Source organism: Trachurus japonicus, chromosome 14, assembly GCF_045865225.1.
Source record: "Trachurus japonicus isolate A0001 chromosome 14, Traja_1.0".
NCBI lineage: Eukaryota > Metazoa > Chordata > Actinopteri > Carangiformes > Carangidae > Trachurus > Trachurus japonicus.
In genome coordinates this window covers 20,551,309-20,571,542 of record NC_140920.1, presented here as the reverse complement: position 1 = coordinate 20,571,542, position 20,234 = coordinate 20,551,309, and the positions used below count along the sequence as shown (strand labels likewise).

Genomic DNA, 20,234 nt, shown 5'->3' with positions numbered 1-20,234 from the left:
GTGTCAGGCCTATTAATGCATTTGTTAGTCTGCTTTTAGGAGCACAGACTAAATGATTTGACCAGTAAATTGAGGCATAGAGGTAAACAAGTAGAGGCAGTCCCTCTGCTCTCTGGTTCTTCTCCCACTCAGGGGGTTGATTAACCCAAAACAAATTACAGAACAGTAGAGAGAGAAGGAGCACTGAATGTGGTGTTATTTTGAGATTTCAGCCTGCAGATACAACGAGGTGGGGGGGCTGTGAATTGACCCTTTAAACAGCTTCTCGCATGTCGATGCGGTGAACATCAATTACATTTTGTTCACAGGTTTATACACGAGTGCAGCTTGCCCTGCCTGTGAGCTATTTCTAGCGAGGGGGAGCAACTCAAAATTAGCGATCATAAATCAGGATACGTGATGCGTTCAGTTCATTAACTCTTTGAGTGCCAGACCTTTTATAAAATGGTCAGTGCCATGTGCCAGCGTTTCGGGGCATTTTGAGTAATATTTTAAGACCAAGAGAATATTTTGTATTATGACTCTGAAAACACAAAATAGCTCAAAGGAAAGAGGAGACTCTCTATGTAACTAGGGAAAAAACCATTTGTTTGTACCTTGTTCCATTCTTAATTTATCTTAAGTTGAATAGAGCCTGGTTGCACCAAAAAGACCACTTTTTTTCTAGAAAGCTGAGAAAAATGCATTTTTGTGAAAGAGAGTCTCTCAAGAAAAATAGTGATTTATCCGTTTTAATTTTGGCTTCAAAAACATGTAAGACATCTGAAAATTTCATTTCACATGTTTTTTCATTGTACAAAAAAAAAAAAAACTAAAATACAACAAGTAGGAGTCTTACTCTGCAGAGTGATGCCTGCTCTCCTACTCCTCCTGCAGTTGCTGCCCCCTCACCCTCTCCTAACCCGCTCCTCCCCCCTCCCCCCCTCTCTGCCCCTCCCCTCCCCCCCTTCTCCTCCTGCTGCTTCCCCTCGTCTCTGCAGTAGGGAGGGAGACGTCGTGGCGTCTTCAGCCTCTCTGCTGGACGCGGCCGCGGCAGCGACGCACCGCGCTGATCTCTCGGTTCGTCGTCACGTCGGTTAGACAGCAACTGGTGAAACTGACTCCGCGATCCGCTTTCGCTTCGGCACTTTGGTGCTGATCATCTAGATGAGTTTACCTTTCCTGCCTCCTCCGATCACTTCATGCTGGAGCTATGCTAATAGCACCGTGGCTAAGCTTTCCTCCAGCTTCACGTTACACTTGTTCCAGGCTCTGCCCGTCGTTTTTCTCTAGAAATAGAAACTTTTTCCAACTTTTTTATCTCTGTACCGATCGCACTCATCTTCTCCTCCTTCTTCACTTCTTGCTCTGATCTACAGTTTTCTTCGTTCTACACATCCCAGAAGCCCCAAAATTACTCACAGTGTGCGCAACAGCGTCCCCATTTACCAGCCGCAGAAAAGTGCATTTGACGTATATATACGTCAATGGCACTCAAGCGTTGGATTTTGATTGACGTATATATACGTCAATGGCACTCAATGAGTTAAGAGCTGAAGCGCTGGGAGTTGGGCAGGGGATGGCAGAGCTTCCGAGGCTTGGCGGCGTTAGCAAGTGCTGGTCTAAATACTGGCATCCCAATGGACAAGTTGATAGCTGAGGAGAAAGACAACAGTCAGGGAGAAGACAAGAGACTGTCCTTACCTGGAAAAGAGATCCAGCACATCTCTCTTGTTTACTTCTTAGCGCCTTAGTGGCAGCCTTTCTTGCTATATTTAGTGACCCATGTCATGTAATCTTTGCCACCCTGTCACCGTGTGGGAAATGTCCAGTAGGGGGTCAAGCATGGGCAGAGAAACAACGTGTCATGCCACATTTTGTCAAAAACCCAGTCAATTCTGTGACCACCTAAAGCCAAACAGCCAAACAATAGGCCTATAAACTTATGAAGACCGGAGTCACGGAAGAATTTTGATGCTTCACTCCCATCAAATTGATTGAACATGAGCATGAAATCGTTTTCATATATATATGTATAAAAAAAAAGCACTCACACCTCTTAGGATTTTCTTCTGGAAATATATTGTTGTGAAATTGGTTCACACCACTTGTATTCTGGGTTGCTGTTTGGAAGTCTGCTTGAAGTCTTTATTTGTATCGAAATGGTGCACAGTTTCAAGAAGATTAAGTAATACATTCCAACAAAACATCTCCCTAGTAATTTCTGAGTCGTGATGTACTCTATTTTGTGTCACTGGCAGAAAACATTTCTCGCTATTTCTTGTTTTGGGGGAACAGACTTTACCTGAAAAAAACATTTCCTAATCCAAAGTAATATTAGTTCCCTAAACTTAAAGCTGCTCTTTGTACTTATATATTTTTAAAAAACTTTCAGCCTTAGTGAGAGCTGCTGTTTCTTTGCATCCATTTATGCACTTGTTGTGTGTCACAGTAGTTTTTCGGATACTGCCACTATGAGGCACCAACATCAGAAATTTTTAAATCCTAGGCCAGATTTTACTCGAACAAAGTGGCACTATGGAAAACTCCCAAATGAGTCAAAAGACTGATTTGGATGTGTTGCCTGCGAGCAGTGGCACATTCTCTTATATCTGTTTGGCCCTGAGCCTGAACAAGTCAAGGTGTTGAACTGTCTGATAGATTGTCATGCAAATGCAATATTATGCTTTTTATGCTTAAAATTTCTACTTTAGACTCTAATACCCCACATGTACCTACCAATTTATTTGCACAGATGTGACAGCATTCAAATTCCTCTTTAATTCTCCTAAAGAAAGTGGCATGCAAATCATGTGACATATTATAATGCTTCACTTCAATAATTCCATTTAGTTTTGGGACTATTTTCTGCTGTTGCACTTTCAGCACTATCGCTTTCTTTCTGATTATATTCTTTTTTGTTTTATCAAGAAAGTGCATCAGCCTTGTTTTCTCTGCCATTTGATGTCTGAGTAGATGAGGTGATACTGCTCAATGACTGCTGAAAATTTCCCTCTCACATCTTTAAGGACCAAACTATGTGCAGCAGCCTCAGACTCAGATACTTAGCAGTAATGAGCTCAAAAATATACAAACTCTCAAGACAATTCAGTCCCTAATTACCCAATTAAACACAATAATAAGGTGGATTCTAATATTTTGTCTAAGTTCAATAATTATTCTCGTTCATATTTCTTTTTGTGCTGGATTGAAGCAGCAAACAAGGAACTAAAACCCCACCATCACCCTTTTCACACACATACACACAAACACTCCAGCATCATTTTTGTATTTACTGGTGAACACAACTGAGCACCAATTCTGTTTGAACATCTGGTTTTGTTTACGCAAAATTACCTGAGACAGAGAAAATGAGGTGACAACGTTTTCCCGCGGGGGTATATTGTTAATTTCTTCATTACTCTCCTCTTTTTATTTTTATTTATTTATCTTGTTTTTCCTCTTCATTAGATCACACTTGAGTCAGTGTTCAAATTATTCATCCTTTTTTTTTTATTCCTGTAAACCTCAATCTGGAGCAGTCCCATTCTAACAGCAGCTTGCTGATAACACCACATGAACCAATGCATTATTGATTGCGGTCAATGGGTTCCGAATGAATAATGTTCTTGAAAATGCTTTTGCATTACCACTGCAGTGAGAACAACTGAAAGAGTCGATCATTTAATAAGACGCCTCTTTGTTTTTTTCCTTTTTTTTTCTTTTTGGGTTTCTTTTTTTTTGCTCTGAATAATTCAGCGTTAAACAAGGGATGAAACAAGAAAAAGACTCTGAGCACATTTTTAAGTGCCAATATTGACTCCTAACCAGGACAAACATAGACTGACAAATACTCTGTTTTCAAAGCTGCTCCATCATGAAACAGAAAATGTTTTGTAGCACAAAAGCTGTTTTCTTGGGTCTATTTACATCAATTATTTCCACACAAAAGGGAATATATTTTATTGTATAACATTATGTTTTTATTTAGGTCAAGTAGGCCAGAAAATGGAAAGCTTGTGTGTGAGTGTGTAACATTTTCCATGACAGCAGCTAATTTCAAATAATTTGGATACCCTCTTGCTTTATGATTGCATGTAACTTGAATAAACGTGGCATTCACACAGTAGCTATTTGAAATAGACAGTTATATCTCACACAGGCTTCGCCCTCTACTGGACTCTATGGGTATATCTCTCCTCCAATCGCGTACGCGCGATGGCCCACTGAAATTTGCATGTACGTAGCCGGCCAGTATGGCGTGCCTACCTTTCCCGCCCTTTAGCGGGCTATATAAGCACATGCACCGCCAGCTGCCCTCATTCCTTTTTACTTCAGCGTCGGCGAGTGCCCACTGTCACACTAGCTCCAAGGATGGAGTCGCCGCTTCAGGAACAACGCCTCTGCCGGCCTGCCCTAACGGCATCATCGCCCCGGCAGACCTACATCTTCTTTGCTTCGAGCGTCTCGGGAGGAAGCGCGCCACCGCCGGGCTGGAGCAGCGACGGCAGGAGGAGGACGCCGCTCCAGCGTACACCACCTCCACGCCGCCTGACGAAGCTTCGCCGCCCAGACCCGCCTCAGCTTCTGCTGCAGACTCGCCACCGCTACGAGACGAGGAGGATGAAGTCTCCCTCTCCGACGGCTCGACGGTGTTTGGCGCCGCTTCTATCAAGCTCAACTTCCCGTAAGTCATGACGACTGCAGCGGAGTGTGTCGGGCTTCCCCTGCCCCCCCCCCACTGCCCCCGAAGCCGGTGAGCCGCCTCCGCGTGTGCAGGGCGAGACGGAGACCGTGTTCCCCGGTGTGCCCCCGCTCGAAGACGCTCTGGCTGTGCTCATTATCCCGCACTCAGCCGGCTGGTCAGGACACAGAAAGCCACTACCACCACTGCTGCAGGATAAGGACACGCTGGAATATTTTGACAAGATATTCCAGCTGGGCGCGCAACTAGCAGCAGCAGCAAACAACCTCGGTGTGCTGGGCGTAGCAGCGGCGGCTTCACTAGACCCGCGCGACGCCCCCCTTCCCCTGACACTATGGAGTATCTCGGCCGGACCATCGGTCAGATGAACAAGACAGGGAGTTGCTACTGCTGCCGGACGAGTGATGTCACTGTCGGGCGTCGGCTCTCGCCACGTCTGGCTAGGTCTCACCGCCCTCCCCAGAAGGGACCGAGAGGATCTTCTGGCTGCACCGGTCTCTACTGACGGTCTCTTTGGCTCCTCACTACGGTGACGCAGCGGCTAAAGAGGCTGGAGGAGGAAAAGGCGCAGCTGAGCCGTCTTCTACCGCTCGCTGTCGCCGCCAAGCAGAAGGGAGAGGTCAAGCTGCCCCGCCGCAACGCCTACGGCGAGGCGGAGAGATCGCCGCCAGCGAAGAGGCTTCTCCGCGGCGGATCCCCCAGCTGACCCACAGCCGGCCCCAGCGGGCCCGCCGCAGCAACGCCCCGCACGGGACCCCAGCGCGTCCCGTCCCGCGGCGGCTCGCAGCACACCCAGGCCGAAGCTGTCCTGGGGCACACAGCGACCAAAGTGACAGTTAACGGGAGGGACGGCACCGGCACACTGCCTCGCCGCCCTCCCTCATTGTTCATATGGTTCTGTATGTTCTGCTTGTGTTCACTGTTCTGTGGATGTGAAAAATGTTTTTATTAAAACATGTTACTCCACTAACAGAGCAAAAATTCCCCCTCCCACCTCCACCATGCTCCCCGCTTGCCGCGCAGCCCCGGCCGGTGTAGTCACCGCTACACCGTCGGTCAGGCTGCCGGTGGCTTTTGTTACACCGTCACATCCCCGAAGCGGGCCCGGCAAGCAAGGCCCCCCGGTCACGGTTTCACAAGCACACTCACACAACACACCCTCTACCGTCCCCGTTGTGGGAGACGCGGTAGAGCGGAGCACCGTTGTCAACCGGGTAAAAGCTACCTTTGTCCCTCTATATGAGCGCTACAACCGGCGAGGCTGCACGAGAAAACATCGCTCCCCACTGGTTGTAGCGACCACACAGTTAGCCCCGCGCGCTGCTAGCCGACACCGTGTCACTTCCACGGTGCGTCCGGCTCAGCGTGTTGACCGGCTGACGAGCGATGATTGTCACCGCCGAGCTAACGGCTACAGCGGTGATAAGCATCGTTCGCAGCAGCACGGCAGGGCTGTGTTTCCGGACAATGAGACGGCTGCCTCACGCTCGTTTAACCCACGCCGCTCCAGTGAAGCGGCCGGGCTAACACGAACTGTCTCCCCGGTAAACAGCAGTGGAGCGGCTAACGTGTCTGACCGCTCTGGTCCTGTGACTGTTATTTCCACGGGCGGATCTAACAGCAGCAGGGACGTCATGACGGTGAGGTGCCGGGCGGCGGTGGTGCGTTCAGGTGACACCACGCCGGCTCGGACAACAGAAATGCATTCACGGACGGCCCCGCGAGCTCGGACAACGGGCCTAGTGCGTTCAGGGACGACTCAGCCCTTTCACAGAGGGCCCCCCATGGGCCAAACTCCCGTTTATGGCGGGTTTGGCGGCGGAGAGGGCCGAAATTGTGTACCACAGCTTTCTAGAAGCTGCTCCACAGCTGTCTGCGCGTCCTCTCACGTGTTTTTACGAAGCATGGCAGAGCAGCTGCGTACTGACAGACTGGCTGGACAGGACCCTCAGACTAGGATATTCTCTCCAGTTCTGCGGGCTCCCCCCAGCGTTCAGGGGCATACAAGAGATGAATCTATCCTCTCAACAAGAGATAGAGTTCCTCGAGGGGGAAATTCAGGACCTGCTATCAAAACAGGCCGTGTCAATTGTCCCTCTTCACGACAAGGAACGAGGTTTTTACTCCCCATACTTTTTGGTTCCCAAAAAGACAGGGGGCTACAGACCCATCCTGGACCTCCGTGCCCTGAACACACGTATCGGTCGCAAAACGTTCCGCATGCTAACCACAAGGAGGCTGCTGGAACTCGTCCAACCAGGCGATTGGTTCTCAACCATCGACTTGAAGGACGCTTATTTTCACATCGAGGTGGCACCAAAACACAGGAAGTTCCTGCGTTTTGCATTCCAGGGAACAGCCTACGAATACAACAGGCTGCCATTTGGCTATTCCCTGGCCCCTCGTACGTTCAGCAAATGTGTGGACGCAGCGCTACAACCGCTGCGCAGCCAGGGGATGAGGGTCTTCTTTTATCTGGACGACCTCATCGTGATGGCCAGGTCCAAACAATGGGCCATTTTTCACACAGTTCAGTTGATACTTCACCTGACCAAGTTGGGTTTTGCCATCAACTGGAAGAAGAGCAACCCCCAACCAAACCAGCGGGCTGAATACTTGGGGATTGTGCTCGACTCTGTCAGCCTGAGAGCCACTCTGTCGGAGTCCAGACGGACAGCCCTACAGCAGGAGGTTCTCAAGCTGAAACAGGGTCCACGTGTCACAGCCTTGACCGTCATGCAAGCACTGGGGCACATGGCAGCAGCTCACCCGGTGGTTCCACTAGGACTGCTGCACATGCGTCGCCTGCAGAGATGGTTCGCCAGCCTACGCTTAGACCTCAAGAGGCAGAAGTTTCGGCTGCTGACGGTCCCCCCAACAGTGCGGGGCAACCTGCAGTACTGGGGGTCCCCACGACATTTGTTGACCGGGACACCACTAGGACGAGTGACCTCGTACACGTCGGTGTTCACGGATGCCTCCCTGATGGGGTGGGGAGGCACCTGCCTGGGGAGGGCTATAGGTGGTGTCTGGCACCACACAATCGCACCACAGTCGCTTACATCAACAGACAGGGCGGTGTACATTCCGCTGCCGTGTTAGCGATGGCGGAGAACCTGTGGTCATGGGCTTCAGAGCACCTACAATCTCTGAGAGCCCTCCACGTTCCAGGAATCTTCCTAAGAACATAAGGAGCTCATTTCGGTCCAGAATCATCCAGTTGGAGGCTTTTCACCCTCCCCCTCATGAGGATTCGAGGGAGGCGAAACTGCATCTCCTATGCCCTGTGCGTGCGTTGACATACTATGTCGACCGAACAGCCACTGTCAGGAACACCGACCAGTTGTTTGTGTGTTATGGTGACGGGACGGCTGGCAGAGCCCTGTCCAAGAAACGCTTGGCGAGGTGGATGTGTGAATGCATCCTCTCAGCCTACAGTCAAGCGGGTCGAGAACCGCCCACTGTGGTCCGGGCGCACTCCACAAGAAGTGTGGCGACGTCTACGGCCCTGTTCAGTGGTGCGAGTGTTGAGGACATATGTACGGCGGCATCGTGGTCTTCACCCTGCCCGTTCATAAGGTTCTATCTCTTGGATGTATCAGGCTCCTTCTCCAGGTCTGTGCTCACTGTAGGGTCACAGGACATGTGAGAGGAAGGATGTGTCAAGTGTTTTAAATACTTGATCCCCACAGGGTGTCATGCACCTGCATTGGACTGTGCTCTGCTAGGACACTGTCAATGAGGTGCGCAGGAGGTCTAGGGTTGAGACCCCTGCGAGGTTAGACTACAACTTCACCCAGCCTAGTCAGGTGCTGCTAACTGGGATGAAGTTGGACCCGTTATCACTCCATACGGTGGTTAAGATTAATAAAGTGGTGACTGGGTCTTGGTACCTAACCGGTAGCTGGTGTGGTCAGTGGGCGGAGCCTCTCCTGCGGCAGGGAGTACATAAATCGGGGCTTCGCCTACTGTACCCATAGAGTCCAGTAGAGGGTGAAGCCTGTGTGAGATATAACGAAGGTTACGATATTGTAACCCTAGTTATATTAACACAGGCGGAGCCCTCTACTTAGGGCCCTGCCGCTCTTTCGCCTTACGCTGAAGTTTGGTGGAATGAGGGCAGCTGGCGGTGCATCTGCTTATATAGCCCGCTAAAGGGCGGGAAAGGTAGGCACGCCATACTGGCCGGCTACGTACATGCAAATTTCAGTGGGCCATCGCGCGTACGCGATTGGAAGAGAGATATACCCATAGAGTCCAGTAGAGGGCTCCGCCTGTGTTAATATAACTAGGGTTACAATATCGTAACCTTCGTTATGTTTTGTCTGGCAAAAGGGATGAGCCAGTTTTGCCTTTGCTTTATGTTGAAGAAAAAACCTGTCAACAAGTTTAAAATAATGTGACTTTACACTTTTTTTTAGAGCATTTCTGTTTTTATTTTGTTGAAAGAGAGAACAGTAGCTACTTATGTTCTGTAGCCTATTTAACCATCACTCCCCAACCGTTTGTGAGCACCAATTGTAAAAAAAAAAAAAAAAAAAAAAAAAAGGAAAAGTAATTTTATTGATACATACAATTTTTTTGTTTTTTTGGAATTGCTTTAGCATTTTGGGAAATTTGTTTGTTTACATCTTATATCTGTAGGCTACATTAGGGTCAGAGAGTTAGGACATACATAGCTTTCTAGTAGAATAGTTATCATATCTCAGCTTAGTTTAGCTTATTTTATCTTAGCTTCAGGGGAAACAACTGGTCTTGTTCTATAGGGGGGAAAGCTAGCAACCACCAACTTCTAACTACTGTAAAGCTGTAAGTTTCAATGCATGATATTCCCCATTTGTATGTTTCAAGAAACATAAAGCTCATTATTAGCTACTATTATTGAGCATTAGCGATTAAGCTGTTTCCCCCTGGCTCCAGACCTGTGCTCAGCTAAGGCAGTGTAATCGGTGTTGCTTTTACTCTTCCTAAGAAGGCAACTAGTAGCTGCATATCCTACTGAACTATTATTGAAGTTTTTTTTTTTTTTAAATGTCAAAATCCTTTGCTATGAATGCTGGAGGAAAATAACACTTGAGTGCTCCAGACTTTACAGAGATAAGGCTCAACATGGCCTGTTCTGAAACCTCTTTTCACCGTCTCTGTTCTTCTGCTGTCGTGGCTCTGCCTTCCAGTGCTTTGATCCAATGAACTCTCCCTGTTAATAAGTTCAAACAGACCTCTGATCAAAGAACGGAAACCCCCTCAGCTCCGAAAAAGCCCCAAGCTACAGCTTTTAAAACATATACTTTGTGCGATACAGATAGTACATCATTAACTTCATGGAAACAAGGCTGGACTTTCTTGAGCCATGTTTACTTTGTTCCTTAGCTCCTCTGGTACATGAAATCACTCTATTAAGTTTTCACTGCCCACTACCTTTTTTCTTTTATGTTGAATTTTGTTTATCCAACTCTTTGTGCTGTTTGTTTCTGTCAAAGCTGACGGGAATAATTCATGAAAGATTTAAATTGCTCATTTGAATAATGGAGGGAAATGTACATCACATCATATCATAGTAGGCTACAGGAAAACATTTCCTTTAATACTGATCGGGACCCATGTTTTCTTTGAAACTTAAGAAACTGGACTGAAGTCACATTAATTAGCTAAGCACATACATAATTTAATACTTTGATGAAAAGGTTAACCTCTAATCCCACAGAGATATCCTAAGGAGGAGTAATAAAACACAGTTAACACATCAGCTACCAGAGGAGTGAAGAGGAAAACACAGACCACTGTCGAGGGCCTGGCTATTCTTGTTATATCAGTCTATAATACAGGCGCTACACAAAAGCTGGGGCATGGATTTAAAGGGAAATGTGAAGGTTGTACTGTGATTTCCTGCGGCCACAATGAATATACAGGCATTGTAAAGAGATAAAAACCAACCAAACTAAAACTGAGAATCAATGAGAGCTCTGATAAGGCCATGTGCCAACAGCCAGCGATGTGATATTTCCTACGGTCTCTTCTTTTGACTCAGATTTCAAGTAAAGGCGTCAAAATGTCAAGTGTAGCTGCCGCTCATTGCATGAAATGTGAAGGGGAAATGTCCTTTGCTCCTTTTTTGCTGCATCTTTCACTTACAGTTCTATAATTTGCTATTCACAAAAAAAAAAAAACAAAAAACCATTGCCCCTAACCCAAATCAATGCATTGTGAACTTCATTTTTTCCTTCCCTCCAGCATGATGACAGTTGACGCCGTATTGAGTGGCTGTACATGTGCTCACTCCAGTGGGCCATATTGATGACAGCTTTAGTGTGTCACAGACAGACGGGGGTGTTTGTTTTCGGTGACTGATGTTGAGACAAATAGGCTGAGATTTCATCACGATGTTCCTAAGAGGAACCTTTTGTGGGCAGAGGATTGTACAGATAGTTTGATCCAGCTTTCATTAAAGGGCTGTCAGACTGAATGGTGGGACGGGTATGTGCTTTTGTGAAGGACAGAGAAGCGAGCTGCTTCACTTTCAACTAAAGGTGAAGTTCAGGGGGGTGATTCTCGTCACGCATGGAGAGAGATTTAATTTGCTCCTTCGCCACCAGTGACACGTTTTCATGTTAGGCTTGTTGAACCTGAGGATTACGAGCGGGATTTTCATAACAGGAAGTGCTGTTATCTCTTCTACATCTGTGGCATCTGTTTGTCAGAGTAAAATAGAGATTCTAGTCAAAGTCCTCTTCAGCCCGAGGAGAGAATACTCAAATGTATCATGTGCACGGCCATAGGGACAATCAGCTTATCTAGAAAAAGTCATTGATTGGTCAGAAACAAATCTGTAGCCACTGCAATTACGGTTATTTGAAAGTGAGAGGCTGAATAAAATTTGCAATCTCCTTGCACAAGCTCTGCACTCAGGCCTTAAGAGACAAGAAGAAAGCTGGCCAGCAAGATTAGGGAGCAGTGATTGTTTATTGACAAGACCATTCAGAGACAATCACTGATTAATTCATGGCATATGATAACTCCATCAAAGTAAGCAGGAATGCCCTTAGAAAACTTTCACTTCTCATCAGTTTCACTATCTCTCTGTACAATGGCCCCAAGCACCAATGGAGACATGTATAAGAAATAAGTTTAATGTCAGATTCACTCGTTGTAGTATTGTACTGATAAATTATTAAGGAAGGGAAGTTTCTTTTCCTGCATAACAACACAATCCTGTCTGGGTTTTTTTTTTTTTTTTTTTTTTTTTTTACAAAAGATATTTGTCTACTACTAATTAGCTTTTAGCTTTTGAGGGAAATGTGGTTGCATTCACTGAAAATGATTTCCCAAAAGCAGGAAGTGTGGTATTTTTACAGGTTAGTGCACAGGAGTCATTCAGAGCAGGTTGTGGTGAACATGAAGCACAGAAAATGCATCCCACACATCATTACGTATAAAAAATATTGGTGAGGTGAGAAAAAGGTTGTGATTCAGGTCAAATAGTTTAAAAGTATGGGGCGGTGCTGCCCCATGTTGATGCTACAGTCAGTCCTCAACGCAGGCGTCCCCGGTTCGAATCCCGCGTCGGACAGACCTTTCCTGCAAGTCATTCCCCCTCTCTCTGCCTCCCCCTTTCCTGTCTATCTCACTATGTGCTATCCAATAAAGGCAAAAGCCCAAAAATATACTTAAAAAAAAAAAAAGTTTAAAAGTAAAACATGTTCCCGCTAGTGCTTTAAAGGTGTACAGAAATGGCCGTTTGTCCTGTTTGTCGCGCCGAGTTGTCACGAGCTGCAACATGAGTTTAGCCGAGTAAGGAAAACGAATTTGATTGGTCGTTATCGAGCGGGCGGGATATTCAAAGCTTGGGGCGAGCCCGAGCTCCGTGTGTGTGCGCGTGTCTCAGACGTTTGAATGATGGATTACGGATCCAATATCAGTGGCTGATGAATCGTGTACAGGCTGACGTATAATCCGTGCGCCTGCATTATCCAATGCGAAAAAAAAAATACACACTTTCATCCTGGATTTACTCAAAAATAGAATTTTCGACAAAGTTTGGCCTACATCGTCTGATAGATGAGTTATTACACAAATTTTATGACCCAGAGTGGGCTTAAATTCAATTTTCTTTTCTGTACACCTTTAAAAATTGGACTTTTTCCATCTGAAAAGAAACTCGGCACCTTTCCATAACTTAATCTGAGGCTTTGTCACCAAAATGTAACCATGGGAAAGTCAATGATAGCTCGGCTGCCGGGAAAACATTTTTTTTTTTTTTTTAGTCACTTAAGGAAAGTGGGAAAGGTGCTGTTAAACAACACTGACTTATAATCATTGAGAGAGCTGGTATTGCAACTTGTTTGAAAAAGCTTGTTTATTTCCCAAGTAATTTAAGAGTTCTGGCTTAAATTGCTGATAAGCATCAGTCCAGTGCTGACTCTCCTTCTGGTTCTACTTTGGTCTCCACCAACTCCTGAGGGAAACACCAGGTTCATTTGTTCCTAAATGCTCCAATGTGCTCACCAGACAGTAATCACTGCGTCAGTCAACATTAAGCTGCCACAATAATTTTGTAGTTTCCACACTAAAACTAAAAGTTAAACTGAAAAAGTAGAAAGAGGTATTGGTCATAGTGGCTTTAAATGTTACCTTGACAGGAAATCATTTACAGATACTTAGAAATAATGACCAACATGAGACAGAAAAAAAATAATAATTTGCTACAGGTCAGTTTACCAACTACATTTCATGGTCTTCAAGTTATGGATGTAGCTAGTAAGTGGTCAAATCCCACCTGAGTTCAAGAATGAACTTTGTTTTTTTTTAGTATATTTTCAAGCCTTTATTTGATAGTACAGTTAGGAAATGGGGAGGCAGAGAGAGGGGGAATGACATGCTGGAAAGGGCCGCCCGATGCGGTATTCGAACTGGGGCCGCCTGCAGCGAGGACTTTAGCCTCAACACATGATGCCTAATTAACCTCCTGCGCCACTTGGTGCCCCAGAATGAACTTTGTTTGAAGTTATTTTTTAAACATTTTTGTACATTAACTAAAAACCTGAACACATTCATAACACTGGTGGTGCCATGCCTCCTACAACTTACCTTTTAAGAAACAATGTTGTAACAATCGCACACTCAGCTGTTGACCTATTTAAGCTGGTTTACAGCGACCACCAGGGGCTGTAAAAAGCAGACCTGAGTAGGGACGAGCCTCAGTGGTGCAGAGTGGGACGGGTGTAAATGAGGTGACGAGACATTAACTTGGTGCATTGATGCATCAGTAGTGAGATTCGAGTAGGGCTCAGGCCATGCTCCTTAAAGTCCTTTTAGTTTCACTGAAGGAACATTTTGTATTCAGGGTTTGTGACCAGTCAAAAAAAAAAGGGTTTCTAAAAGGATTATGTCACTAAAGGATTAAATTGCAGCATGGGAGAATGAATCGGGTTGTAATATGCTTTAGCATAGTTTCAGCTTCTTCACCTTGACTTCATTTAATCAAGAAAAGTGTGGCTTCAAAAGCATTTATCATAATGGCTTGTTAATAAAATCATATTAACCAAAACCACTAATATGAAGGATTGTCTCCTCACGGCTACAGTGTTGAACCAGTGTCATTGCTGCTTATTTTTTTTCACATTCACCGATCAAATTTATGTGAGCAAAAAGCGATAAAATTTCAAAAAGTGAACTCAGTATTCCAATTGTGAAGCGTGACGTTGTAAACAGTTGACTGTGACCTTTAAGATCCTGAAGCCTTGTTTACTGCCTTGTATCTGTCAGGAAGTCTGAGATCCACCAATCAGACTGAGGGAGCTGCTCAGTCTACAGCTGACTGAATGAAATGTTATGATTGGGCCTTTTCATCAATGAATGTGTCTGATAACTTATATAAACTGTGCTGAATGCATAACATTGATAACAGGCCACCGGGTATCTGAGAGCCAGATGGTGGGTTTTTATCCTCAAATCTTGTCTGAACAGCTTATTGGATATTGATTCATTGATACAAGCAGAATACTGAAATCAGTCTGGAAACTGTGTTGAAAGTACATTCATCAACTTGGGATATGTAGATGTGCAAATGCTGAAAATATGACAAGTATCTTCATTTCACTCCTTCACATATTGAAAACTGAAGAAACACACTATTGCTTTTTTCAGCTGAAGGGTAACTCAAGGAAAACTTTAAAAATAACTCTATAGCTATGTGCCAGCAGCTCACTAAATGGCATGTTTAATAATTAAAAACAATCCAGTCAACTATTTCATTACTAGAAATGAATGCATTGCTGGAATTTCTTGTTACATTCCGCCATAGTTCCTCATATTATTAAAATATACATCTGTGTCTTTCATTCTGACTCAGAGATGTGTTGGGTAACGTTGAGGTGATGCAGCTGGATTTTGAGATGGAGAACTTCACCAGCCTGTCGGTGACCAGGAGGATCAACTGGAACATCGACTACAAGGGTCAGAATCCGCCTCCAGACTCGGAGAAGGTTGTGACGGAGCTGACGGTGGTGCAGCGGGATATCCAGGCCATCATCCCTCTGGCTATGGTGAGGAGAACCAATGAATATTTATATGATTGTCAGATTAATCTAAATTATTTAATATTGTTGATTTTGATTATTTAAACTCAATAGACCAACTCAGCCACCAGAACTGAAATGTTTTGTTTAAATTGAATTGCATGCATCAGTACATTTGATCACATACAAACCTTGTTCCTGGAGAAATATTCCACTCCCCATTGTGTACAGGTTGCCATGGAGAAGGAATAGTATGTGTGCACTGAAATTAGAAGGGTTTATAGGGCCGCATTTACAAGAGTATATGCAAATAGCCCAGAAACCTGTCTGTACAGACTGCAAGGGTAAAGGTGAAGGTCTGTTACCGTGTGTTGCTCATAATGAGTTTCCCAGATTTTTCAGTCCTCATATTGATGTTTACATGTGTCAGCCCAAAAGTATCCACAGTAAATATATATATATATATATATATATATATATATATATATATTTAAATATCCCCTGCAGCAGCCTGCACTTAAAAAAAGTCATGTGACAGAGTATTAGACATGACACAGACAGATGTATTGTCATTGCAAATAAATCCAATCAACTGCTCTCTCTGCAGCGATTTGCTGATTGTTATGAAAGTCAACCAATCCCAGAACATTTAAGCGTCCATTAGTCATTAAATTGGGGGCTGTTCTCTTTGCCTCGTGAAAGGTGGCAATTAGTGAGGGTAGTAAACAGATTATGGGAACAAAGGGAAATTAATCAAGCAAGAAGTGCCGAGTACCTCCAGCTATGTGTTGGCTTCTTAACTTCCCCTCTTGCTTCACTCCATTTGAAACCCAGTGAAAGAAAAAGCCCGACCTCTCATCATTTCCGCTCATTAAAATGCACCGTGCCTGGTGAATCATGTAGAGGACTGGATGCAGGTCGTGTGTAGAGGAAGGGGGTTTTCCAAGCATGCAACTCTCAAAATACATAAATATTGCAAAGCAGTTTAAAAAAATCTACATCCATCTCTAAGCACAAAGCTTGATATTTTATCAAAGAACAACAAACCTTGGTTATCTGTTACATATTTGCATAATTACTACTGTTCTGCACCTAAAGCTCCATTAAATACTCGAGCTGCAGTTATGACAGTGTACCACACATCTGCCGTAACATAAGGTTCACTTCATATCTCGGGTCCCCTTGACATTTGGGATTAGCATGCATCTTGTACCCAGATGTGTTTAGCTGCATAGCAAAATTAGATTTCTGCCTGTGTGCGTCTCCCTTGTAAAATTTACATTCTGAAGCAAGATGGCAGGAACTATTAGTGCTTGTCTTCTCTTTTTTTTCCATAGCCACCTGCCACCTCTGCACCTCGACATCGCTGTGTGATTTTCATGCTTTTTAGCTGCAGTTTCTAAGCAGAGGAGTCGTGTTAACACTGTATGGAACAGTTAGAGAGGACTGGTGTTGTCATCATCCTCAGTGTTTTTAGTTCACAGGCAATTTCAAGGTCATCAGCAGCCTCCATTGTCTCGGCAGAAAAGAGATCTTTGCTGCATTTGTTTTCAAATGGAAAGAAGGGAAGAAATATCTGTGACACGCTGCAGACTAAGCCAGGTCAGACTCCAACAATTCAGCAAGTTTTCACACCCTGGGAATTCTCTGAGTGCTTCCAATTAGTCTATCAAGCATCGCTGACAGCGATATAAATAATCACAATTCACTTCAAAAACAAACTTAAGAGTGTGTCAGATCAACTCAGCCTGCTCGTTTCTGTCAGCGCAGTGAGAACGAGGAAGACATCGGGTGAAAAAGAGGTGAAGTCTGGAGTCAGGCAAAGTCAGAAAATATTTTATCATCAGACGACGTTTATCGATTCCCAAATGTGAGGCCGTCCAGCAGGTGGGCGCTGTGGCCTCCTTGAAAGATGAGCTTAATCCATCTTTTCTTACATGCTGACTAATTGGATTGATATGAATTCTATCAAAGCAAAAAGTGCCCAAGTGAAACAATGTTAACATGCATGAAACAGGCTTGATGAAGTGAAAACAGGTGGTCTCATCAAAGATACCGTCAAACAGAACAGACCGACTTTATCATTCTGGCAGGTTGTTGAGTAGTTTGCTGCGACATTTTGAAGTGGCAAATCTTGATCTGAAAGTCTGATCGTTTGTATAATACGTTTGACAGCTGTATCAAAGTGTGACTCATGTAAAGTTCAGGTTGAAGACGAATTAATGAATGAAAGAATGAATACCTTCCTGTGCATATAGAATCGATTGATGTTCTTATTGCTGTTGGATCTCTGCTTGATTATCAGTTCCTGTATATTACTGATGCAGCAGATGAGCTAGTACGAGGTTTAACCATGAAGACATGGAGACATTTCAGATGTGGCCTCTGAGACACGTCAAAGCCACCTGGACAAATGGGTGTGATCCAAACCTAGCCAGCATGTTATCTTCTTATCAGAGTGAATAGCTAATGTGCTAGCCATGTAATTCAGTGAAACACACAGCTTTACCTATAGCTACTTTAACACCAGGAAATTGTGCTTCAACACGGCAGCAATTAAGCATCTTATTTGAACAGAAATGCATTTTTGGCAAAGCTCCACATGATTATAATGGAGAGTAATGGGGCGGTAAGTGGTAGAATACAATGCTGAGGTCAGTGACCTTTCAAGGTGGCCATTATATGCTGAAGCTTTCATGCATTAGTCATTAAAATGTCCACTTAATTTAAAGACTTTTAACATTGATCAACCAATAACTGTGTCCCCATTCAGGTGGAGCTGTGCCCACCCTCACTGCTCCGCTCCTGTCGCCTAGCAACCCTGACAAAACGCATGCTTCTTCACAGAAACTGAGGATTTTAGTTTTTTAGGCCCTTTGTTTTAAAAGTTGTAATATTAGTTGTTCAATTGAGCTGAACAGGTTGTAGCTTAGTTCTGTGAAAAAAAGAAAAATCTGTACAGTGGTGTTTTTTGTGCTCTCCTGTTTGCTGTTATTGTTAGTAGGCGAGGCTAAGTTCATGTGCTTAACCTCTCCTGCATATTGTGCTTTAAACAACCCTCAAGGCTATTTTATTGTGGCATGAATGATCCATTGACTGTGATTGATTATTAAGCGGAGAATAGTGATAATGGCTATAAAAGTTGTGTTTACAGTCTGGATGTGACCTCGCTGCAGATTTACAGAAGCACTGAGGTAATAAAGTGATGCTTTCATGTTCACCATCTGAATATACTGCAATTAACACAAAGAACATGGCCACAGTGTATTCACCAAACCAACCAATCTGTCTCAAGGGCTTTTTATGAGCTCGACTGTGCCTCTCGCATTAACCAGCGGAAGCATTATAAACAAGAAATGGCTCAGGTCAGAGGAGGTTGTAATCAAGGAAACACAGTCTAACAGCTGGCTCTGAAGTTTGTTTCGCTGTAGAATAACTGTCATTTTTAAGTTTGGCAGCACATGCGTATCAAGCAGGACTTTTCAGCAGGTGGCAGAAACCCACTGACAGCTTGTAAAAAGGCTCAGCACTTTCAGAAAGTGCTGATGTGGAGAGGTGGGAGGCAGCTCTCTCTCCAGAACACAAAACATGTTGCACATTGTTACAAAGCAGCGGAGATGAAGGTGCAGGATAGACCCCCCACTGTAACAACTCACTCAGAAACATCTGAAGGAGGAGAGGGGAGAGGAGGGAGGAGGAGAAACTGTGACAGGAAAATGAAGTTAAATCAAGTTTAGGACTTAATTTTACACTTTTAACACGAAGTCACTGCAAGTCTCTTCAAGTAAACGTTGTTATTGATAGAAAACAGGAAGCATGATGCAAGATTCACAGCTCCATTAGCGGCACCTAGCCACAGCAGCAAACAGATGCTAAATAAGAAATGATGTTTTCTTCTGCACAAATCTCACAGCTTGAAATCACGCCATCGTATTTTCACATGTTTACCTTTACTCATTTATAAAGATCCACATCTGGTAAAATGTGTTATTTGCATTATTCAGAGGCAGGTGAAATCAGTCGTAATTGAACTGAGCATTTAAGCTGTGCTCTCTTAGTAACCTCGCCTTACTTCCAGTGAAGCACAGAACCTGTAACGGGACGAGAATAACCACAAGAAAAGACTCTCTGTCGTCTTTAAACACAACTTGGAGATCATACACACCCATATTAAAAAAGAAAATGCACACAATTCTGTAATTTAGAGAAATTATATTAGTGTCATATATGTATGCTAGAATAAAGTAAATTATATTGTTGTAATCAAATTGGTCCACATGACATTGACTCAACTAATTGAAAAGGGATCAAAATAATAGATGTTAACAACATTAACTAATATGGAATTATAAAACTTTGGATAAGAATAAATGAGATTTGAATCAAATCCATCCTTAATTTTGTTTTGTTTTTTCTGTTTTAAAGACCATGAGCACAACTGTACAGAGAAAAACAACAATTACCACTTAATGAATAGTAAGAAAGCAACAAGATAACATCTGTCAATTCTTTTCTCAGTTCATTCAGTTTTGTATTTCAGACAGAAAACGTTATTCTGACAGGATCCTTCTCATTGTTTAATTCTGTTGAATAGATTTAAAAGAAGAAGAATAAATTAATATTGATGTGTTAAGAATACTGATCATATTTTGCACAGGCTTTAATAAAACTGCTGCATGTAGTTTTGTTTATACTTTAATTTCAGTTTAACTGAAATAAACCAATTCAGTCCAGCATGTTGTTGGAATTACACCATTTTTTGAATTAGCATTAAAACAGAGTATCTAATAACTGTTTTGCTACTTCATACACAATGTAATTAAGCTAAATGATAGTGTGCAGCCATGACTGATTTTTGTTCCGAGCAGAATTCAGGTAAGTATAATTACTGCTCCCAGAGCGGCACACGTTTAATTGTAAAGTGTCTTGTGTAGTATAATACTTACCAGATGCCAAAACAGCAAGGAGAGCTCAGGGATGATGTCTTTCAATTAGATTTTTACCCCCAGTGTCCCGTCACTTACCCGAAGAGGTCT

The 20,234-nt window shown here is 44.0% G+C and overlaps 1 protein-coding gene across 3 annotated transcripts in view; it reads left to right on the top strand.

Moving 5' to 3' along the window:
• The window catches only part of tmem132e (transmembrane protein 132E), a 510,081-nt gene that overhangs the window by 435,926 nt on the left and 53,921 nt on the right, over window positions 1–20,234 (top strand). For all 3 annotated transcript variants that reach the window (XM_085798304.1, XM_085798303.1, XM_085798305.1), the window contains exon 4: window positions 15,033–15,225. In XM_085798304.1, the coding sequence (XP_085654430.1) occupies window positions 15,033–15,225 (193 nt within the window). The remainder of the gene's footprint in view (window positions 1–15,032; window positions 15,226–20,234) is intronic.